This window comes from Crocodylus porosus, unplaced genomic scaffold (assembly GCF_001723895.1).
Source record: "Crocodylus porosus isolate Cpor-Errol unplaced genomic scaffold, CroPor_comp1, whole genome shotgun sequence".
Lineage (NCBI taxonomy): Eukaryota > Metazoa > Chordata > Crocodylia > Crocodylidae > Crocodylus > Crocodylus porosus.
In genome coordinates this window covers 13098734-13123468 of record NW_017728886.1, presented here as the reverse complement: position 1 = coordinate 13123468, position 24735 = coordinate 13098734, and the positions used below count along the sequence as shown (strand labels likewise).

General features: G+C 43.2%; 1 protein-coding gene across 3 annotated transcripts in view; it reads right to left on the bottom strand.

Annotated features, from left to right (window-relative positions):
• The window catches only part of DPP6 (dipeptidyl peptidase like 6), a 731733-nt gene that overhangs the window by 457686 nt on the left and 249312 nt on the right, over nt 1-24735 (bottom strand). The window contains exon 1 of one of the 3 annotated variants that reach the window (XM_019530507.1): nt 22589-22702. The exons of the other annotated variants lie outside the window; for them this stretch is intronic. Within the exon in view, the coding sequence (XP_019386052.1) occupies nt 22589-22639 (51 nt within the window). The 5' untranslated portion in view covers nt 22640-22702. Of the gene's footprint in view, nt 1-22588; nt 22703-24735 lie in introns of those variants that run through there. 3 annotated transcript variants of the gene reach the window in all.

Here is a 24735-nt window from a genome sequence, read left to right as displayed (position 1 = left end):
CGACATGGCTTGCAGTGAAGTTTTTAACTGAAGCAGAATATATAAAACATTTATGGGACTGGCACTGACATTGGGCCAATCAGATCATTCAACTGCCTGAACAGCTACAAGCTTCTTTTCTTTTAAAAAATTAAACAAAATAGAATAGTAGTTTTAAGGTTACAACTGAGGAAAGAGGATATTTATAAAAAAAAAGGTGCTATTTTCTATATACACTAGGACCACTTAATCGTGCCTATACTCACAATTTTATTTCACTCTCCATTCAGACATTACTATCTTCTTTCTGTGGAAGAAAAACTCGCAGCATGCTTGTAGGCTTGGCAGTGCTACACTTGCTAGCACCACAGCCAAAAGGGACTCGGGGTCACGACTGACCACAAAGATGAATATGAGCCACCAATGTGATGTGGCACCTGGCAAAGCGAGCAAAACTCTGGCTTGCATCCATAGATGCTTCTCTAGCAAATCCCAGGATGTCATCCTCCCACTGTACTCAGCCTTGGTGAGGCTGCAACTGGAGTACTGTATCTAATTCTGGGCTCCACAATTCAAAAAGGATGTGGAGAAGCTTGAGAGAGTCCAGAGGAGAGCCACGCGCATGATCAGAGGATAGGAAAACAGGCCTTAGGATGAGAGGCTGAGAGCCATGGGACTCTACAGCTTGGAAAAGCGCAGGGTCAGGGGGGACCTGGTGGCTGCCTATAAGTATATAAGGGGTGGACATCAGGATCTGGGGGATTAAGTGCCCCATGGGACAACAAGGTCAAACGGTCACAAACTTCTCCAAGACCGTTTCAGGCTGGACGTAAGGAAGAACTTCTTTACTGTCCAAACCCTCAAGACCTGGAACAGACTGCCACCAGAGGAGTACTCTGGACTCCTTTAAGAGTCAATTGGGCGTTTATCTGGCTGGGATCCTGTGACCCCAGCCGATTTCCTGCCCTTGGGCAAGGGACTGGACTCGATCTTCTGAGATCCCTTCCAGCCCTACTGTCTATGAAATCTATTTAATGAAAATATACAACCACTTTCAACTAACCTGCAGCCTGCATGGTCTTTTCTAAAACGTGAATTCCTCTAGTAATCTGCATCCTTCCGGACAATAGATTCTGGCTGCAATTGGAAAATAACCTATTCCATGGCTAGCAAGGCACCTGCCATACAGCCTGCCCACCCAATAGGAATTACAACAATCTTAAGGTTGGATTGTTGATCCTGTGCTCACACAAGAGTGGGAACTGGGCTCTTGCGAATATACCTTTTCAGTGCCGAAACAAGTGGTGGTGCTCCTGGCCCTTACTACAGGGAGCAGCGGTTACCCAACTGTTGTGGAAGGCTTTCCTTTCCACACCATGAACCATGAACCTCTCGCTCCCACCCATAGGGGGAAAGCTCAGCCTCATAACTCTTCCCAGCTGGTGTAAGCAAGCAGGGTTATATTTGATGAGCAGATCACTACTGACCACGGCACCTCTGGATCTGTCCCCTTCGGTTGAGACCGCTTTAGACCCTTACCCCTGTGAGTATCAGCCAGCCAAAGGGAAACCTGCCTTCACCCTCATATTTAGGAGGTAGCAGGGACATCATTGTGCTATGTCTAAAAAAGAGGCCTGTGCTGGCCCCGTTGTACTTCTATGTACCCTAGCAGACCAAAGACAGAAAGTTGCCTTTAAGTTGGAGCCGCTTAAGACTATAAAGGATGACTATGGAGTAACTGTTTAATTGCAGCTGACAGTGCTGCTCATCAGTGCTGGTGGGCATCCTTTGCAGCTTTCCCATGGGCAGGGTGGTGTTTGCACTTCAAACATTGCCTCAAAGCATGAAGATTTCCACTTCAAAAGATCTGGCACTGTTAAAGAGAGGTTTTCCAACCTACACTGAGTTGATACCACTCAAGAGAGTCATCTCCCCCAAGTTTACACTGCTGGAATGTGTCTCTTTAGTGTCTACTGAATTCAAAGCATCCTTTAAATACCTCTTAATGAAGCAATACATGTTCGCTTTGAAAAGCAGTTACCCCACCCCATGCACATGCCTACAGTAATACATATATAACAGATCCCTAGTCACTGCATATGTGGTGATTGGGGATCTGTTTGATACCAGGGCTTCCAAGTATCTACATCACACTGCAAACTTCATTTTGAACATGGGGATTGTTTACCACCTGTCTAGCTTTTGTCTTCACATTGAGTTCAAATCCATAGTCGATAAAATAGTTTGCACTCAGCACAGGGCTACCATAATGAAGGTTATTCAACGTTGATCCTTGTCCATTCAAATGCATCACAAAGAGGGTTTCTGTCCAGTTTCTCAAGTCTGAACTCCTACGCTAGGGACAAATATTACACATAAGTCAGTACAAGTGATCAGAAACTCGTTCAGATCTGTAGCACAACAGAAGTTCAGTGCACATAAACCACTTGCAAAATGGCCACATTCAGTTTAAGATAAGCTGGATTTTGTATCAGGCATAACTGATTTAGGTTAAATTAGTTTATTGAACATCTGTCCCAGATCCCCTCCAGATTCAAGTTGACTCAAAGTCCCCCAGCATCTTAGGATGCTTTGCAGCTGCCCCACAAACTCCCCCTCGCAGGGTGGGTTGGTTAGCCTTGGCCCAAGCTACCTGCTTGGGTGAGCAGGGAGCCATGCTCTAGCACCTGCAGCTTCTGGCCTGGGCCACTACAGGCAAGTGGCTGCATTTCTGGAATTGAAAGTGAATATCTGTTCATTTGCTTATTGGTTCAATCTACACAACTTTGACTAACCTGCAAAGATTGAATCAATTTAGCTTCGGGCTTTTAGACCGTCTTTACTTAGTCCCAGGGAGCAAAAACATTAACTGAGCATTGCCCCCCTTGAAGGAACACTGATCAGCTGAGAAGACATCTCCGAGGGCTTTCTGGAACAAGGGTCTAGAAAGTATAGAAAATAGTATTTCTCACTAGACAATTGAAAGAGATTTGAAGGAGAAGTCATCTGCTGAGAGTTGCCGGGGGGGGGGGGGGAGAGAGAAAATCCTGATTTGTCAGAGGACTCCTTGAGCCAGGGAGTGCCCAAGAGTGATAAGCAGACTGTGGCAGGGCAATCAAATCAGGGGCTCTCTTATTTCAGCTTGAGCAGGGGTTTTTTTTGCTAGCTAGAGCAAAAAGCGACTTAGTTCCAAGCCCTTTGTAAAGCCAACGCATCCATTTGATTCTGCAATTAAGAGGCTCTGAAAAAGGGAACTGTAAACCTAGCACATGCACAAGGCTGCAACTCTGGAGAATGGAGTGCTTAAGTGACAGTGAAGACAGTAATGTTGCTGAGAGGATATTACAGGTGGACCATGAGGTCCCACACATCCTTGGAGGAGAAAGTAGGTTTGTGCCCAGGAAGCGTGGCAGAGGGGCAAAGAAAAATCACCAATTCTGTGGTTTACACAGACCAAGGGAAACTTGAGAGGTCCAGCATGGGGGGCAGGATGGGATGGGACAGTCATCTGGCAAGTGTTCAGCAGAGGAGCTTTACCCAAGTTGTGACATGTCTACAGCCTTGAAAAATCATTAAAGGTGGTGGTGGGGGTGGGAGGAACCCACTGCGATAGAGATACCTTTTTATCTTTTGATGTGAACATGTCCGTCTCGGAAGCAAACAGTCTTAAGGGACTGAACAATGGACGGAGAGAGCATTCCTAAATTCATCGTCTCAGCCTTGACATTGATTCCTGTATGGATTTCGGCTACTATCTAAGGGCAACATTTTTTGATGTGCAGGACCTAAATGTCACCCCCCGCCCTTCTTTCCCCTCCACCATTTTTGAGAGTTCCTGAGCAAACACAGATTGCACTGCAGTCACTGTGGACTTCCCTGCCTACCTTTAAAGGAAATTTTTCAGTGTGGGTGCCTGATCTCCGTTGTAATATTCTAGTCTGTAAAATGATGATACTGGTGCTCGCTTACCTCAGAGGGCTATTCCAAGAATGAACATTTGCTCTGCACTTTAAACACTGCACAGAGGCTAACTATTAGACATTGCCTTTCAGAGTTATGCGGGCAGTACCATACTGATGCTGCAATTTGTACTAGATTTATTCCCGTTCCTTTATAAAAGTGGTGTTTTAATTCAGAACAGAAAACAACAACTTTTCCCAGTACCATGAGAAAAATAAACAACTATCTAGTTACTTTGCAGAGACCCTATACTTGGATAGAATTGCTGTTTACGGAAGTCAAAATCCATTGCAGTAGTTAGTTGGTTCTTAGTGCATAATAATATAGCATCCCTCGACAGAGCTTGGTAACTTGGGAAAATCAGGAAATCCCTAGAAAAAGCCAGTCCTTCCCCCACAGTTAATTCAGGACTGTTCTCTTAAAAATATCTCTCTCTCTCTCTCTTTTCCTCCGGTTCAGTTTCAAAACTCCCACATAATGGGAAAAGGGATTTAGTTGCCTCCCTTGGGAAATTATTCTACAGTTGAATCTCTCACAGGCAGGAAGTATTTTTTTTTTTTTTATATATATATATATATATATTCATCCTAAAGTTTTTAGAAAAGTGAAAATTTATCCCCTTATTCTAAATTATACTCCACTGAACCACGATAAATCTTTTCTCTTTCCTTGTTTACATCCTTCAAACAGTGACACACTCTTCCAGACCTGCCCTATCCCCCATCATCGCTCATCCAAACAACTTTGTGCTATTTAGATGTTTGAACCTTTCACCATATGCTAATCATTCTAACCCTCTGATCACTTTTGTTACTCTACATGTACATGGAAAGAGAAATTTAGGAAACACTGCTGCAGAACTTGTGCAAGTTCACAGTGCAAACTATGGGTACGAACAGATGTCACCCTTGTTGATGGAGAAATGCTTTGTCTTGGGACAAATATGGGCATTTGGACATTCATTGCGCTTGCTGCAGCACAAGCCCCAAGAAGGTTTGTCCAATAAGCATCCTCCAGGCATGTCCTTTGGGATTCCCATAAGGTACTGCTTTGGCCCCAGACTCTGTGTGGCTACTTTGGCCCTGACCGCATAACTCTACTGCCCGGAGGTGTCAGGCCCCAGTGGCCAGCCCCACCTATCAATTGCTTTGTACAGCAACTTGCTTGCCACCCATCTAAGACCAGCATCAGAGCCAGGATCCACTGAAAATTTCACCACACACATTCTGAACAACCAATGGCTAGTTTGCTCAATGCTGACAGAGTCTGGGAAAACTACAGACTCTCGACCAACACCAAGCATGCTGGGATGCGTTCTGTCAGGCCATCTCCTGGTAGAAGAGCAGCAGTGCATTTGGCCACTCTAACCCTGCTTGAAAGGGCAACATGTAGATATGCCAATCCTGTGACTTCTCCATTCTGGGACAAGTCATGGCACAGCCAGAGCCATGAGAAATGAGATGTCTGCTTATAGCCTAAGGGCACACCTACACGAGAGGCTTGCTGCAGAGTTGCCCAATTAGCTCTACAGTACAGTATCATCGGTCTATACATGCATTGCTGTTAGGTTGAAGTTAATTAGTAAACTAATTAACACACTCTAGGATAGTATTGCCTGACATAAGTACTATTTTACAACAGAGTAAATAACTCTGCCACAATGCATGTGTAGGCAGTGACTGGGGCTGGCTGGGGCATGTGGGTGCTACAGTGCAAATCTGTCCGCCAGCTACCCCTGCTCTGTAGCACCCTCGTCCCAACCAGCCCCTCCATAGCACCGTGAGCCAGGCAAGAAGAGCCCTAGGCTGGCAGGCCGACCCCCCAGTCCCTCCTGCCGGCTGGGTCTGCGCTGCCTCAGGTCAGTGTACCACAGTCCTGGATGCATGTGCCTGGGAGCAATAAACTCCAGCACAAAGTGTGCCAGAGTTTATTGGGTCACACTGATATTCCTGTGTAGATGCACTTTAAGGCTCTAATGTGATGTAGCAGGAAGAAAGCCAGTAGGATTTTGAACTACATATTTACAGGTTTTATGCATAAAGCAGGAAGGTAAAATTCCTTTTTACACAACACTGGTATTAACATATCATATGTTAAGTGCTTGGTGCACAGAAGTCAATGGACGTTTTATCACAGAATTCTAGAGATCCACCATCGATCCAGGAATACTGCATTAAGTTCTGGGCAGAATACTGCAGAACTGACCAACTGCTGAGATTTCACAAAGCAATCTAGGGCTTGAGCTATTTCGTTCTTTCACTGCAAGGCAATATGCAGACAGCAAATCATTTAAGAGATGGACAAAGAAAGAAAATGATCACAGGCAACAGGCATTCCAAGAGTGTAGACCCCAGTGGGTTAATCCTGCTTTCTCCCTGAAGAGCAAGACAGAAATGCTATGGAACCCATGCAGTTCTGCAGAAAAGAATATAGGGACAAGGATTTGATACTGAGCTCGTCAGGGAATCCTACATATCTGTCGGCATTTGATCACTCTGTAATAGAAGAGGATCCACTATTATACAAATCCCAACTGAGCAAAGATGGAGCCACTATTATACAAATCCCAACTGAGCAAAGATGGAGGCAAGAGCCTCTGAGAGTTTAATGAGTCACAGATCCCTGTCCTTGTGCAGAAACCCCAGGCTCTGCTTCTTGGACACAGCACATAAGCCAGAAGCCAAACAGAGAACAAATATTTCATTATGCCACCTATACACAGAAAAAAAAATTATAATTACAAAGTGGCATAAATATAAAGGAAAGGAAGCTGCTAGAGTAGGGGTGGGCAAAATACAGCCCGGGGGGCTGAATTTGGCCTGCCAGGCTATTCTATCTAGCTGCTGGCTCCTGTTACTTTTGCTGTAGGACCCAGGGGGAGCTGACAGCAGGACCCAGCAGCTGCAGCAGCAAGACCCACCCAGCCCCTGCAAACCCAGCTCTCCCCCACCACTTCTAGCCAGAAGCCTCTCCCTAGCAGAGGCTTCTGGCCTGGGCCCCTGTGGCTGTTCCCGCCTCCCTCTGCCTGAGAGGGAAATTCAAATAAAAAGGGGGCGGGGGAGGGGAAAGCAGGGGAGGACTGCAGGTGATCACCCCACTTCTAAGGGCTGGGCTGCAGCCGAGAACCATGTGGCGCCAGAGCGGAGGGCAGAGGGAGTGGAAGGAAGCAGCAGCTTAACCTAGTGGAATTACACAGCTAAATAGATGCACAAGCCATTGCAAAATCAGCCATAAACAACTAAACTGCCCGAGATCCTAGAAAAGTACTAAGTAAGTTTCCATTATATTTAGGGGAAGGTACTAGATAACCTAACCAGCTGGTCTCCACCAACCTGACCTGTCACATTTGTCATCTTTCTCCTTGTGCAAAACCAAGAAGAGGTATATAACCTGAACAGGAACAAAACCACAAACAGCAAGTTCACAATAAGCAGGAAAAAGATCATCACAGAAGAATCTGCACTATCAAGAAATCATGAGGTCCCACAAGTTCAACAATTCTAGGGAGACAGCCGAGTTTCTTTTAAAAAGAAATCTCAGCTGCCTTTTATTATTTTATACTTTTTCTAAAATAAACCAAAACTTCTTCCAAATAACACAGGACATTAAAGCCACACTTTCTAGACAAGCAAGGGATTTTGGCAGATATGACTGGAAACATGATTGAAGTGGAAAGCAGGGATTCTGTCACACTTCTGAGCAGCACCTCTGCGAAGCGAGACAGGAGTTAGCTGCAGAAAATGCCACTTTTCTTGCTTTTTTTAGGAAACCTACTCCTGAAGGCTCCCTCAATTAACATGAAACCTGACAGTTAAAGCTGAAATACAGCATACTCCCATTTATTCTGTGAAGCACACTGCCCCTACAGCAATGGGCACCATCCTAGACAGACCATAATGAGGACTCACATTTTGAGATATATGGGACATGCATATAAAGTGAAGATACCACTGGATCATTTGTTCTGACCTCCAGAATAATGCGAGTCATAAAACAGAGGCATAGCAATCTCTTCCAGTGCCTGGGGCAAAGGGGGAGGAATTATGCTGACTGCTGAGGAGTTAGGGACAGGAGGGAGGGGGAAAATGGAGGGAAGAGTCTGGCCTGATAGGGCTTTCTTTGGGCAGCAACTGTTACTGCTAAGTCTGTTCCTGGAGCAGTGCAGGCTTGAGCAGGACCCTGGGGCCCCTCCTGCTGCCCTAGGCACCCAGTTGTGCCTCCCACAGCAAAGGGGAGGGAGTGCCATGCCACCCTGTACTCCGGATACACTGCTGAGTGTGGGGTCTACATCTGCCCAGCTCCTATGGCTGGGATCTGCAGGGCTTTGCCTATGGTGGCAGAGGATTGGGGGAGAGATCATCCCCGAATTGAGGGATTGTCATTGATCATGGCCCCACATTGGCCCTCAGGACTGGTGCTCTTCTTGCCCCACCCTAGTTAGGCTGCCATGACAATTTCTTCCAGTTTCTCTTGTACTGAGAGTGATAGCTTTGGAAGGAATCTTTGAAGAACATTTTAAAAGATCTAGGAGCATAAGTTTAATAGCACTTGTGCTCCTAAGTTCCTTAGGACTCTGTAGGCTTTTAAACAGCAAAAAGGGAGCTGCTCCTTATTGTACTGCAATTGCTCCTAGAGGCTGAGCCTATTGTGCAGGAAGCTGTACAAATACCACAAAAGGTGTTCCTACCACAAAGGGATTTATCAGCCAAGATTTGTTTCCAATTTATTATAGCATTTTGCCACTAAACGTTGGAGTGGACTTTGCGCAGTCTTTGTACCCAGGATGCCTGTCTTTGGGCAATGAGTGCAAATGCTTGTTGTGCCCTACACACCGGTCCATTCGGTGTGGCGCCACCTGGTCCACCAAGGCATGCACCACTTGGAGGCCCAACGACTTGATACCGAGGTGGTACAGCAGTGGCAGAGGAAGGAGAAGGTGACCAGCCCGGGCCTGCAAATCCCACTCCCCGCACAACAACATACACCCATTCTTCGGCAATGGGGGCACCCAGAATCAGGTTCCTCAGTCACCTGAGGACCCATCAAGCTGATGGATGTCATCCTTGACTCAGAGGGACTGCTGACGACTGAACCATGTAGATGAACCATGCAAAATATCTATAATATAGGAGATTGTACAGACAACGATATCCCAATAAATATAGTAGGTTTGGAGAGTTGCTGTAGCTGTGATGGTGCAGAAAATGCAAAAGAAGCAAGGGATTTTCTTGTTGATAACTTTACTGAGCTTACTGTACATTTGGGAGATATATCAGTCAAGCTTCTAGGCATGAAGTGCCCTTCCTCAGGCCTGGGGAAGAAGTAAGCGTAGTCCAAGTTAAATACAAAATAAAATAATGGCTTGTTCTAACACGAGCCATTTTTCATTTGGTATTTGACTTAGGCCTGAGCTGGATGGGGCTGAAGAGGACCAGAATTGTACAGTCACTGCATCCCTGTCCTGTTCTGTCCTTGCTTTTCCTGCTAAAATGAAGGCAATCCCCAAACGACAGCTACGGCCAGCTTTGTGGCATCACTGCGTAAGATGAGCACCTATAGAGTGCTGAAATATATCAAGGTCCCCACCTGGGTGGTGTCAACTAAGCAGGCCAGGCCAGTGGACTTGAATGCCATCTTGTTTCCCGCTCTGTATTTCTGTAGTCCCTCAATGGTATAAGTGAACCACTTGTCCCTGAAGGGTGTAAGCAAGTCTTTCAAACAGCTCCCTTATCAAGACCAGTCAGCTCTGACTTCTGCCTTCCAGAAAATTTATTTTACACAGGATGACCTTGTCCCCACAACAAACAAAGCAAACAAGCAAATAAACTAAACCAAAATCCATGGTCTTTCATCAGACTGAAAGGGGCAATCCAAGCTCCGTGCTTCTCCCTTGCCCTCTGCTCCGGGAGCACTAAACCCTCTGTAGGGCCACCCTCACTTACTGGTCATCACGTGCAAGTGGTCCCCAACCTTCCAGCCAGGCAGAGTCTTCGCGCCCAACCAGCTGCAGATGGGTCTCGACCTCTGCAGGTTGAGCACCTTTTTACAAGGGATGCAGGTTAACTCTTAGCACAGCTCAGGTATTCAAATACATGGACTGAACAGGGGCATTTCAGCATAAACAGATACTTTGGCATGAAACTTTGGATTGGGTACAAGAGTTCTCATTAACAAATGCCACTTTTCCAGCTGGTTGGGAACAGAAGTGAACACAGAAAGGTCATTTTTCCCTTTCAGAATCTGTGCGGCTGAATGAGTTATGCCAGATACGGTGCAGCATCCTACAGGCCCCTCCTCCCTGCGCTTGCAAAGCTGCCTCTTGGGTTTTCTACCAGTAAGCCGGGCTGTTGACCTCAGCAGGCCCCAGCTGTCACCCATTACATTCTGTAACAGCTTTGCTTTTCAAGGAGCTGATAATATGAATGGTCCCCATTAGCTCTGCCTGAAGATTGTAAGAAAAACTCCTTGTACCTGCCTGCAGATATTAAAGCAAGCAGCCTGGGTGAAGGGGCAGATTTTTCTTCCTCCTTGCCTCACTCACTATTTACATGGCAACCAGTGAAACTAAGAAGGAAATGAAGCAGGAAAAAAGCCTTCCATGTCTGAGAAGGACATGAAAAAAAACAAAGTCAGGCCTCAGTTGAGCTCTGCAGCAAGGAGGAAATTCTCACTCCTCAGTCCAACAGTGCTTATGGGGGGGAGGGGGGTTTCCCCCCAGTCCATGAAAGCTGGAGGATGGGGAGCTGGTAACGGTTGCGGTGGTAGAGAAGGAGGAATATCACCTCCCAAAAGCACTCACCAAAATGAGCCTACTCTGAAGAGGACAACTAGAGTCTCCACCAGGTGATACTTAGATGTTAAAAATGAAGTCATTCAGATGGGAAAATATCTGTCACGATTTACCTGCTCGCTCTCAAATGGATAAAAAGCCCCATTCTTTTTCCAGTGATGTCAAAAATCTCATCGTTTTAAAGCAAACAGCATTGCGTTCACAAGATCAAATGATACTAGTAAGGAAATGACCTCTTCGAGCTGAAGGGGTTGCAGTTCTGTTTATTTCTATCTAAGCCATATGAGTTGCAAATATACTTACCAAAATTACATGCTATGTGAATCTCTACATCCTGACAGAAACCTATTCGTGCTGGATCTGTATTATATATCATTTTTGTTACTAGCACTTTGTAACCTCTTGGGAAGCTGCAGTTGTTTACCAAGCAAATATCCAGCAGCATGTGTCAAGCATAGTTTTACCTTCGCATCCTCCTCTGCTGTCACTCAGTGTACAAGGGGACATCATTACCGCAGGAGAAGACCAGTCGAGAAGCTCATGGCCTAACTGCTGCAGGTCTAAACTCTTCTTCCAGGGGAGGGCTCACTTGCATGAATGTCTATTACAGTTAAAGTCTGTTAAATTTGTACAAGAGTAACCTGTCAAAGCTACAGATTCAGTATTTAATTTAGCAGAGTATCTGCAAGATGAAACCGAAGTGCTCTACAGGTGACTGTTTAGAGCAATCATTCACAATTCTTTGCTGATGTAAATTACTTCTAATATTAAAAGGTACATGAGGCCTTGGGCAATCTACAATTGTCCTCTGTCAAGAGGAGACGTGCAAATTAAATGAGTTGCATAAAAAGACTCATGTGTACATATGGTTAACACATGAGACACCAACAGGAGACCTCATGTATACCACGAAAAAGATATTTAATTCAAATGTATCTTTTAGACTAGAATAATATTGGTCATCTGTATTATGGATGAAGGGTTAAGGTGTGGTCAGACTAAGTACGCAGAAATTAATACTGCAATGAGAAATAAACAGTTAAAGGTAGTAGGCCTGTGGCCGTTACACTTGTGGGGGTGGGGGGCGGGAAGAGAGTTTGCAAGGAAACAGCTACAGAAATGAAGTGGTTACCTGCTATGACCCCTTTAGGAGGCCTATAGGCCACTAAGAGCACAGCAGCTAGCTGGCACCAGAAAAATTCTCAAAGGTCTTGGCAATGCTAAATGTCTCTTCTGACGCACAGGAGGGGAAGGAACTACTGAGCTGAGCTAAAAGGCAGAAGTGGAAGGGTGAGTGTGTGTATGAGTGCAAGTGGGACTGGGGATCCATGTCCCTTGGAACAGCATCTGCTCACAGTACTACCAATTACTGCGCAAAGAATGAGCTAACACATCAGGTTAAATTAGAAAGCCAATTATTTGGGTGTGTGGCAGAAGGAAGCGAAAGAGCTACAGGCAGCAACCCTGCCCCATTCACTCACCTGGAATCAGACAGTTACACATTTAGGCTAGAGGCAGACATTCAAAAAGCCCGAGTCTGAATTGATTCAATCTTTGCAGGTTAGTCTAACCTACAAAGCTTGAACTGATTTGGAGGTGGATAGACATTCCCTTTTCATTCCAGAAATGCAGGCACATGCCTACAGTGGCTCAGGCAACAAGCCCAGGGCCGCTAGAGCAGTCCTCTCATCCCTTCCACAGTGCTGAGCTGAGAGGGCACATGGCCAGGCCCCAGCGGGACACTCTGATTAGCGAGAGGTCTCCCCACTGATGAGGAGGGAGCCAGCAGGGAGTTGATAAGTATTCAGCACTCCATCAACAAACTAATGAGAGATCCTTTTGTTTTAAGAAGAACTTGAACAACAACTATTTCCAAGGAAGGAACAGAGGGACATTACTAGCTACAGGCCTATGCAAAGTGGCTAGAATTCACTTTGGATTCGGATGACTTGAGGGACAGCGATTTGATTCGGTGATTTGAATCACTGTCCCAAATCGATTACGCCGAATCGGCCAAATCTCCAAATCAGACAGGCCCCAGCCCCCGCCCATTCTCCCAGCCTGTCAGTGGCTGCCCCAGCTGGCCCCAGCCTCCTGGCTCTTCAAAAAAAAAAAGCCAGGCACTAACCAGCTGCTGCCAGGTTGGGGGAGTGATCTCCGTTGCCCCCTACTGTCCCACGTTCTGTGGGGGGGGCTCTGTCATGAGCCCCCAGAGGCCCCGATGGCCACTGCAGCAGCTGGTGGGTAGGGGCTTTTAAAAAATAAATAAAATAAATAAATGAAAAGAACCAGAAGCTGGGGTCAGACAGGGCAGCCATGGTGGGGGGGCGGGGCTGGGAGAGCAAGTGGGGGTCAGGGGTGCTCAGAGGAGGTTGGGGGAGCAGGCAGCGGATGGCACCTGGCAGGGGTGCCCCCATGGTCCCCTCCTCCTTCCTACAGCTCCCCCTCCCCCTACTTAACAGCACAGAGTCCAGGGCCAGCTCCCTTTAGCAGCAAGTGGGGACTGCCCGAATCTCTGAATCAATTTGGACTTTTTTACTGATCTCCTGATTCGATTCCAATTCAGAGATTTGGCCGCTGAATCATGCCAAATCTTCTCTGAATCAAATCAGTACCCAAAGCTTTGTACAGCCCTACTGGCTACCTGTGGATTACCTCCAAACAGCCCCAAGCGGATACTGTCCTGTCTACCTTTGTCTCATCTCCCACAGCACAGACTGTAGCCAGCATGTGGTCTGCTAGCTAATGCCCAGAGGTGTCTGCATAAGGCAGAGGGGACGGGGGAATCCCTGCTTGAGCAGGGAGTGGTGAGGGTAGGGTGGGGAGCAGGAGGAAACCAGGCAGACATTGCTGTACCTGCCATCTCTGCAAGAGCTGCAGTGAGGGAGCAGGGGGAAAGGCCAGCTCTGCTAGGCTGGAGCAGACAGCAGAGCCCTGCCCAGCAAAGCATCTGGGATGCTGGAGGATTTAACTTAAACCAGGAAGAGGTTTGGGACAGATATTGCATAAACCAGTTTGACCCAAATCAGTTAAGTCTGATACTACCTTCAACCAGGTTCATCTCAAACCAGTTTCAGCCATTTTTCAAACTGGTTTACATACACTGAACTTCTGTTCTGTTAGGTTTAAGCCAGTTTCTGATCACTTAGTGGTCTATGTGTAATATCCATTCTTAGCCTTAAAGCTCAAGCATCATCAAGTAGCCAGGCTGTCCAGGTCAGAGGGTTCCAGGTAGTATGCAGAGAAGTTTTTGCCTCCCCCACTCCATATGCACCACTTTTGCAGCTGAAGAAGGGATGGAGGAAGCACAGGCTAGATGTGTAAAAATAGCGTACTGATTGCTGTATCAAATTGTGCCTTCCCATTCACTTCAAACCCCTAAGCCTAGCACCTGTAAGTGTGGCATATGGGCTGTGGCTTTCCACACCTCTCTACTCAGAAGCTCAACTTTACTAAGCTATACAGAACCCAGGCTGCAGATCTCACCTACCTGGCTCCCCAGGAGTCACGCTACGATTAAATTATGACTGAAGCCCCACTTCCTGGTTTAACTGAGCCCTTTCCAACCTGGCTATACACCTGACCAAGAAGACGACTCTGACCAGGGGACCTCCAGTGACTGGGGCCATCTTCCATTTATGTCTGCAGACAGAATAACGCTGGGCAGCATCCACTGGCTCCTTGGACTTGTGGTGGGTGTGCTCCTCTTGGTGTCTTCCCTCAGAGACCTCATTATTAGCTGTTGACCCACACTCCCATCCCAGTTTTCATTTTAGTTGCCCCAAGTATTCAGTTGCTGCACACTTAATAGCCCTTCTAAGAAGAGAGAGGGATAGCAGTTTCTGTGTGGGCCTCAGCCCACAGCCTCCCATGTATAACAAACAGGTTCAGTTTAACTGAGAAGCAGCATGAGCCAAAGGGTAGAGCCTTGGGTTTGAGTCAAGAGACTTGGGTTCTTGCTGGTTTCTACTTTCTGGTCTTTGGCAAATCATTTGCCTTATCCTATACATGTACCTCAGTCCCATTTCCCACCTTCCCCCTCCTATTTATACCGCAGGCATTTCAGGACAGGCGGCATTTCAGTGCTCATACAATGCATTTTAGCAGTGCTGGTGCTTTCAGGAAGGGCTCTAGTTATTGCCCAAGCAAAAACAACTGAGATGGTAAACAGGTGCTTCTGGGACATAGCAAATATTCCACTCCAGCTAGCAAGGAGGAAAATTATTAGCAGCAAGATGATCATCAGAGCATTGCAAATTAATGTTCTCATATCTGAACTGAAAGGAAAGTTTAAAAGGTAGTCTCTATGGCATTTCAAAAATATTATCATTGCTAAATGTACATAATTTAAGACCAGCTACACCTAAATTAACTGAATAGCTACAATTCCACATTCATCTTGAAACAGTTGTAAAGTTTCTGAGCCATACACTGAGAGGGAGAAAAGTAAGGAGAAAGAAGAGACTGTTCTTCATATTTTTTCCCCATTTCTCCCCTTGCTCACATTTCTCAGAGGCAAAGAAAAGGAAGGAGAGTAATAATGGGGACACAAAGCATGGCTGCTCTAATCCAGCTATGAACCTGGATACGAGCAACCAAAAAAATCATGACATCTATTTAAAAGGAGCCACAACCCTACATGAAACTGATAAAGAGACATCTTGGGATGGTGTAGTCCAAGCACAAAGCCAGTATCACAGAGAGGTATCCTACTTTGGCTGTCTCAGTAAAGAGGCCAAGACGACTAGGCTATGCTCGTAGGTGGTCAGCTGACTGGAGAGCACCAAATGAACATGTTTCAGCTCCATTTGGTCACCCTGCTCCTTTTCCAGATGATTTGAGTTTCCAGGGCTGCTGATTCATTCCCCATAGCATTTAAGGGAATAATACATGCATGAACTAGGAACATCTTGCACCTCCTCCAAATAAAAATAAAAACCTGTGGAACTGCCTGACTGTGCAACCCATACAGCTTGGCTTAGGTACAACATCACATTTTGAACTGGGTGCATTTGGCAGAATATCTCCAGGTTTCAAGTCCTGACCCTAGTGAATTCAATGGGGGTATCACCACCAACTTTGAGGAAGACTTCCCCTTGGAAATGCAGTCTCTTCATTCATAATCGAAATGTTAAACAGAAACATCAGAGATCTGGGTTTTTTATACAGTGTGCTTTCACTGCTGACAGTGGGTGTAAACACCCATTAGCACTGTATCAGCAAGAGAGAGTTGAGATACGTGTGCATGTTTTCTACATATTCTAGCAAGTAAGAGGATCAGCTGGAAAGAGAGCAGTGAAAGAAAGCCAGTGAGATTTTTTTTATTTGAAAATTAGAACGTCTGTTCATAATTCTTAGTGTTCTTCATCTTAAATTGCAAAAGTGGACATTATGTGCTCGTATCTTACTAGAATCATAAAAAAGTATAACTGGAAGGGACTTTAGGAGGTCATCTAGTCCACCCCCCTGCTCAAGGCAGGATCACCCCATCTAAACCATCCTAGACAATTGTCTAACTGAAAAGTGCCATATCAATTTGGTAACACCTTTCCCCACAGAACAGATATTAATAATAATGAAGTTTTAACCTGTGATGCAGCAAACACTTAAGGACATGGATACGAGTATGTTACTTACTTTCTTTGGTGCCTGCAAAAAACAGGGCTATATATTATTTTGCTTATTGCCCCTGGCAGTTTTGTAACATTCAAAGGAGACAACACTAAAAGGAGATGCCCTAACAAAGTGGCGGTACTCCTCACCACTATTGTTTACACATTAGTTAATTGTAAAATATAGTCTGAAGTTGTAGAAGGACAAAGTGAAACAGTAACCACAAAAATTAAGTGATTTAAATTGTTTCACCCTGACTTCACTCGTCCTTACAAGACTCACCGACTCCTGCAGAAGTCAAAACAACCCATTCCACAATAAATCATATTACTGAACTTAGACCAGGTACAGATATTACATTTTTACCAGTATGAACAATCAGAAACCAGTCTGTGACCATAACTATAACCATGACAGAATAGAAATTTGACACAGACTGGTTTAGCAGTGGCAGAACCCAGTCTAAGAGTTGCCTTCCCTCCACCAAAGCAGGGATGTATGTTCTGTTTACTGCCAATCTAGACTACACCGCTTACAGAAAACCACATACCTTAGATTGATCTCACCTCAGGCTGTTTGATTACATGTATCTAGCCTTGAAGACCAGATTGTGAGCCCCTTAGTTCCTCCCATGAGGAGTTCTTATTGCTTACACCCATACATTAAGGAGTTCACATTCTGGCCATAAGTACCAGATGTCAGCAAAGAATACAGCCCAGTAATACCATTATAAGAGGTCTACAATCCATATTATACAGCAGTCTCTAAAACTGGTTTCATGACTATTTTGTCCCAGCATGTTCACAACTCGTAGAAAATAAGCTGGTTATGTAAAAACAATCTTTCATGGATTATAACACCTCTCTTTTGAGGAAGCGCCTAATGGCATCTTTAGCGATAATTAGCACAAAAAATATACCCACTAACCCCCCCCTACAAAAACACACCATTAAAAACACTCTGCATTATTCTTTTAAGCCAAGGTAAGTTTGATTCTCAGTCATTCTCTGCAGCAAAATGCATTTGTGCATAATATGGTGCTGGTTAGTCTTCCTAAACTATTTGAAGTTTTTAATGTAAAAGAAAAAGGAAAAAAAAACAACTGATTCAACATTTACATAAAATGAATGCCTACTTGCTGGCTTTACCAACCTCTCTTCTGAACAGCCCTAAGCACCTGACATTACCGGGGCAGGGTTCCTGAATAGCTCAAAAACCAGGGATGGCTGAAGAGAAAATGCACAGAGCCCCAAACCAGCATAGGATCAGGATTTGTAAAATCAGTAGCACTAAAGGTACCTGTGTAGCCCCATTTCTGGGGGTCCTTGCTCAAAGCCTATGGTTCCCCCAGACAAGGTGGAGGCCTCTGGACACAGCTGTCTCTCGTTGGTCCCAGCAACCAAGCCAGACGCAGGTGGTGCTGCTTTGCGATTGCCTGGTGGGTTCCCAAGCACTGGCCTGAGCTGCACAGTTTACACTACACCGATGAAGACCAAGGCTCAGTAAGCGGTGGAGCTAGGGGACTCTTACCCCCTGTACTCTCCCCAAAGGGAAAGCCTGAATGCCTTGCCTCTAGAGCTCCTTTGCTACTGCTCCTATCCCGTTTTTTCTGCCTGGGAACAATGAGGTTAGCCCCCATCTCTTCATGCCCATGCACACCCCCTCTCCTCCCAAACCCTCCCCTTACTTGCTACCTCTTGCCCATCTCCATGCTGCTGCCCCTGAGCATGGACACTAGGGAGGCAGCTGCAACTTCAGCCCCAGACAAACCTGTGAGGCAGCCTGCGCAGATGCTGGTCTCTGCAGCTAAGGGAGAGAGGAGCTCTCCCAGCGCTACCGTGAGCTCCCTCCTCTTTGTCACTGAAGCAAATGAGTATAGACCTCCAGCCCCAGCTTACTCTTATTTTCTTGGGCAGCACAACAGAGAAAAGAAAAATAACCCTGCCCAGTAAGTAAAAGAGATTTAATTAGATTACCCATTAGCCCCTTATTAACAACCGCCTCCCCCCGACAGAACGAAGAGGAACTGTGAGTAAATGGTCTGTGCAACACACTTCCTCCTATAAACATGGTCGGTCCATAGGTGAGCTATGCACCATTTGCACTGTTGACAAGCGTCTATAATGGAGGACAGCGGTCCCTGCAGCACTCCTGCCACTGTGGAAGACTTCCTAACCAGCTGGAAGCAACAGGCTTCTCCTCAGCGTTTACAGCTGCACACTACCTGCTACTTAATTTGTGCTGCAAACCAGCATGCACCCTGCTGCACATGGGGAGCTTGCCCAAGAGCCCTCTTTCTCAGCAGTGAAGGCACAGGCCTTGGTTGCTTGAGCTACAGGAGATTCCTTTTCAGCTAAGAGTTAGGAGCAGCTCCCTTAGCCTTTAAAACAGGAGGCACAGACAGAAAACTGGGTACCACATCACTTCATCAGGAGGGTTAAGCAAGTCAGACTACAACAGCAGTCCTGCCTTCTCCAAGAGTTTTTTTTTTTCTGCTCTAAGGAATGAGAGATTGGGATATATATGCGTGTATACTAGAGGGATTTATACATATAAATCATATATAATATGCATATTAAAACATTCATTTCAGTTTTAATTTAATAGTTAGACACACAAGCTGCCTCTATTTTCTCTGTAAATTGTAATAAAAAACACTTCAACTGACGTTTATCATGGTCAGGTTTCATTCTTAGTCCTATACCTTCACCCTTTTTTCTTATGCATTTTATCTCATGCACCAGTCCCCTTGTATTACGGCCTTTAAATCCCATCTAAAATGTGAGGAAAAGGAGAGATTGTTCCAAGACAGATGCTTGCTATATCATTTTACAACCTAAAGCACATTTATGAACAAAACATAAACCTGGGGTAATACAGGCTCATGATGGAAACCTTGACAGTAACTTGAAACAAATATTGAAGAAGAGCTATTACCTCAACCCACCACCATAAATACTTTTCAAAGTAAATTATAAGGGTTCTTTTTTGAAATGCATGCTTACACTGTGCACATCTCCTTCAAAAATGTGGCGCTACAGCTCATAATAGCTTTTTTATAGCTGTTATGGTCTATTGGTTCAAAAATCCATTAAAAATAGTCCTTAAATACTTATAGGTTTGATTGATCACAATAGGGTGCAGTATTGAGTAAATAATGTGTGCTTTAAACATTTTCTAAATAAAGGTTTCTGCAAGAGACCTCAGTGGCTCTGAAGTAGCCATTATATCCTTTCATATCAAACTTTCTGTGTTTCCATGACAATTTCTTTTCTTTTCTTTTTTAACACTCATAACATTTTACCCTGTTATTTTCAAACCTTGGTATAAATATTAAAGAAATCTCTCTCTCATATTAACAATATTACTGAACAATCCTCAAAACACCTTGGTTTATAAGTTAAACACTTCAGTCTTCAGCCTTATTTGTAATTATTCTAAGAAGCAAAAATAAAGTTCTTGTTAACTCTAGATAAATGTCTCCTCTGGGAAACACTTCGCTTTTCCGTCCTCAGTTTGGCCATTTGTGTGCAAGTGTTTCAAGCACAATTCTGGCTATATTTTTTTTAAAAATTATCAGCATCCTGGTACTGCAAATGTCTTCAGTCGCACTGATTTGCTGCTGAGCACTTTTGAAAATCTTCCTGTTGGTGTACAGATCTCCCAGTCTTGGGAGATTTATGTGAACCGAAGACCAGAGAGTCAGCTGAAGAGAGGAGGTCTCCTGTGGACTTCAGTAAGCACTGAATACTGGATAGAAGTAGAGTTTCACTGGCTTTTGCTGGGTTACATTATTATTATTTAGATTTATAACCTGCCCTACCCAAACAGGCTCAGGGGAGCTTACAATAAAAGACCCACAAGAATATAAAAGACTCTCCAAACAACATCTCAAAACTTTAAAACTGCACCCCCATCCACATTTACTCCCCCACCCATCACCCAGGGGGCAAACCCTCCAGCACATGCCAGCTGCGTTTCCCCAATCCATAAATCAGATTGTTACTACTGAAGCACTGTGTTATCTGATGTTTCATATATTAATATAGAGCTTCTGAATCCAGTCATTATTAAAACATTTTTAAAAAAGAATAGATAATAATTAACAATATAGGCTGGATCCTTAGCTTGCATAAAACATCAGAGCTCCATTGGTTTTAATTTATACCAGCCGAGAAGAAGGCCCTCAAAATCCTCCTGGAATTATACTTTGATTCATCCTCACAAACTATTTAATGCTGAGGATTTGATTTAATTACCTGGAATTCTTTTTCGTTTACTATTATGTTCCATGGGATGGAAAGAATTAGGGAGAGCAATTGCTAGGTATGTTAATGATAAGACTACTGAAAATCATGACCTTGATATGGCCATAAATAGTGAACAAGATAAGACTCAGAGTTAAGTGAAATGAAGGAGTGTGTGCCATATTATATAGATACATAATCTCCTGCATAAATATATTATGGGCTATTATAACTGTATATATTGTACAGTAAAACAGCTCCCCATTATATTCTAATTCCAGCCATAAAAACTCTCTATGAGACTTTGACATATTTCTTGTTGGAACTGCCTGCAGTTGGAAAAAAACAGTAACACACAAAAATGAAACTTTTTTTCAGCATTAAATTTTGGACTACATAACCTCACTATGCTACATACCTTAGGGATAAAATAGGACAACAACATTAGGGATCCAGAAAGAATATATACAAAACAAAGGCATCTTAAAAGCCTAAAATAGCTCACACAAAGAGGTAAAGTGTTCAGCACCACAACATCAAAAGTTTTGTGTGAATAAAATATTTCTATTCAAGAAGGACATCTTGCCTTCCTAAAATAAACGCTTCCCTAAGTCCATATAAGTGCCATGCTTTGACAGCAGTAATTATCTCATGCCATTTAATATGATATAATAGCTACTTATGTGTACTGGATAGGCTTTAATTTCCAAGAAAATGTTATTTATATTGCACACATAAAACACGGTATAATATTGAAAATATGATTTGTACTCAAGTAGTGACATACATTAAAAAAGACCCAAAATTTTGAATAAGAACATCACTCTGATTGCAAGATAGATCATTACAAACAGGGAAAATCCCTAACTACTCTTTCTTGCTTACAGATGACAGTATTACCATAAAAGCCAACCATTTCCCACCACTGATGAAGTCTCATATCAAGACTAATTTTATATCTTAAAGTTTTGAAACAAATTAGCAGACTCTCAGATCCTTGAAATTGTATATATTATTTAATATATAAAATTGACTTGACTCTACTCAAGTTAATTTTAGTAGTCTCATAAAGTGATATCCATTCATATATTCTCAACACATACAGAAGGTTTAAATCAAAGCCATCTGGAAGTGATCCCTATTTTGTAGTATGGACTCATAATGAAACATTGCCCTGCATTTGTTCCATCAAAACTAGAGAAAATCATTCAGCGTACATGACAGATATAACCATTTCACTTGTTGCACCAAATTAAGTCTACTTTTGCCCAAAGAAGGATCTGTAAAATGTCTCTGTGATTTTATCAGTACTCCACAAGATATGCAAGAGGTTTTAGGATTAATAGGCTATCACATTAACATTTAATTCATTTGACCACTGCATTGAATAACAATGTAAGCTTGAAATGTGTGTCATACATCTACATGGTCTTATTCCCTTTATAATCTCTAAAATACATCAGTAACAATGGTAAGAAATCCTACATTTTCTCTTTGAAGCTTTCCTCTTCTTATTTGGACTGTTCTCTTCTCTTCTAATCTCCAAGAAGTTAAAACTAAGAAATTACTTTGCACTGTGTTTTACTTTTCTTATGAGTCTCCCTCAGCTCTAAAACACAGCTTCAGGGAAAAAGAGTTTCTTTTAAAAAAGTACCTTTCTATATACACATTCCAGTAAATGTAATTTGAAAGGACATGAAAGAAATCAATTTGGTTTCAAGTGTTTTTCTGTGTACAAATGCTGTTTCTGTTTCAAACTCTGTAAAACTTTTCTTCTACCCGTCAGATCAAACTGTATGTTTTATGTGCCTAGCAAGTGATTTGTTAAAATTAAATCAATTTGCAAAGCAACAAGCATATATAATCAAATCCTACACTGTCAAGATTGATCAGATTGCTCACTTACAGCTGGTCATTTGTCATCAAACACATTCTCTACTTCACATTTAATTTTTACCATAACAGTTTCTTAGTAAGCTAATGTATATTTTTCACTCACCCTCCAAAATTTTTTACATCTCTTCACTCTGGATAGTTTTGATTTGTTCATCCCCGATGTCTGCAGGTCAGATATGTATCCTGGGTGGTTGCAACTGTGTTCTACAATAAGCCTGGTGCCTAAAACAGTAGAGCACTAGGTATTCTTGAAATCAGAGGCACTCCTTAGCTTTTAATGCTGCTTCCAATAACCACACAGTCCACAGCTCAGCATAAAGTAACCAATAGCTGAACGTGACATTAAAAAAAAACCAAAAAAACCTTTCCATCAAGATCATAGAGCAGACTTGATCCATCCAAAGCTTGATTTAGGGCAGGGGGAAAAAAAATATTGTCAGACATCCAACCTTAAGAAGATACCAGAGCTTGAAAATGGTGGCACTTTAAGACACTGTCATGCTTAGTTTTAACACAGGGATTGTTTAAATCCTGTATTTAAAACAAAATCAAAGCTGCTTTAAAATATATGGAAATGAAGAGATATTACAAAAACCGCTCCAATAATCTGCCGTGGAAGGATGCTGAGAATTTCTCATGCAGTTGCTTCTGTTTTGTTTTCTGGTGTTCCTTGGCATAAATTCAGCAAACAGAAAATGAAGTGGTAAGTGCCTCAGAAATTCAGCTTTGGGAAAAATGAAACTACCATTATTTCACCATCCAGTTCTGGCATGAGAAAATAACTTGTTTATAGAGCGTTCAGAGTTTTTAGGTGCACGTAGCGACTGTGAGACAGATCTTCTTATGAGCTCATTTTTTTTGTATCACCAAAAACCCACCCTGCCATATGATCACTTCAGCGTATGATCTGCTAACATCTCACAAGATAAATAATGCCAGGCTGAAAAGTCACTGAATGCTTCAGAAAGTGCCTTGATGATTAAGTATGTGACACAATTTTTTCCTGTGTCAACATTAATCCAAAGCACCATATTATGGAACAGCGCCTTTCTAGAAGTCACCCATGCAGGATGAGATACGAAAAGGAGTCTTTGCTTGTAATGCCCAGTAACTTTTTGCATGACTCATTTCTTAAGAACACAGTGTGAATTCTACTTTATTCCTTGTTTAGTACATTTTACCAGCTTCAACTTTCCCTCTAGTCTTAGCTGGCCACAGAAAACTTCACTTCCTGCCTGAAAAAGGTTATATCATTGCTTTGTGATGCAATGTTAGTGTGTATAGGGCCAAAACTTGACAATCTAGTTTAATTCCCATCTAGTTTATAAAGCATACTATCAAAGAAAATCACATCCCTCCCTAGTGGGTTATTTGCTTTATAGTGCTACTCACTACTCTTTGCTGCTTGAGTAGCCAAGATCTATAGATCTGTCATAAGATCCAAAGTTGCAGAGTTCAAATTCTGCTATCATCAGTGAATCCATAGTAAATACACAAAGAGCCCACTGAAGAACAAATTCAGGAGAGAGAAAAAAATGTTACGTCTAAAACAATTACTAACTTTGGTCTTTCCAAAGAGCAATTTTTATCAGCTTTGGAAGCAACAGACTGTTTTTGCGTAGTTGCTTCACCCTGTTTAATTCTGTTCTAATGTTTGGCGTTAAAGGCCTGATTCTACTTTCTGTGAAAGTCAAACAAAGTTTTGTCATTAACTTTAGTGGGAGCAGATCCTTGCTTCATAATGAACCTTTCATGTCTGGTTAGAAACCTCTCCCCAGCACTCTCCAAAAAAACTTACTGCATCTCACTGGAGGCTTTATAAGTACTTCAGCTTTCTTTAATAATGAGCTTCAGGAATTCTCTAATAACACTCAGTCAAGATAGTATCCACACTCGAATTTTCAAACTTAAATTTTCAATCAGGTTGACAATGTTCTGTGCTATTAATCTGCTTATTACAGGAAGGACAGATAAAACAGTTTTATATTCCAGTGTGTCTAGGGATTTAGAAAATACAAGAATCTAGAAGTGATGACATGGAAACACATATTTTAATACTGACAAGAGGAGCAGTTGTATAACTCCCCAAAGGAGTAGCAATTTTAGAGAGTGTATCATAATTTTTTGAATCTAAGATGGCCCAAAATTTAAGACGACTCTCTCAATAATTAGATTCTATATATGAACAATGTATAAACTTGTTTTAATTTTCCAGGTATAGAATCTAAGGGCACTTTTACATGTGCTCTA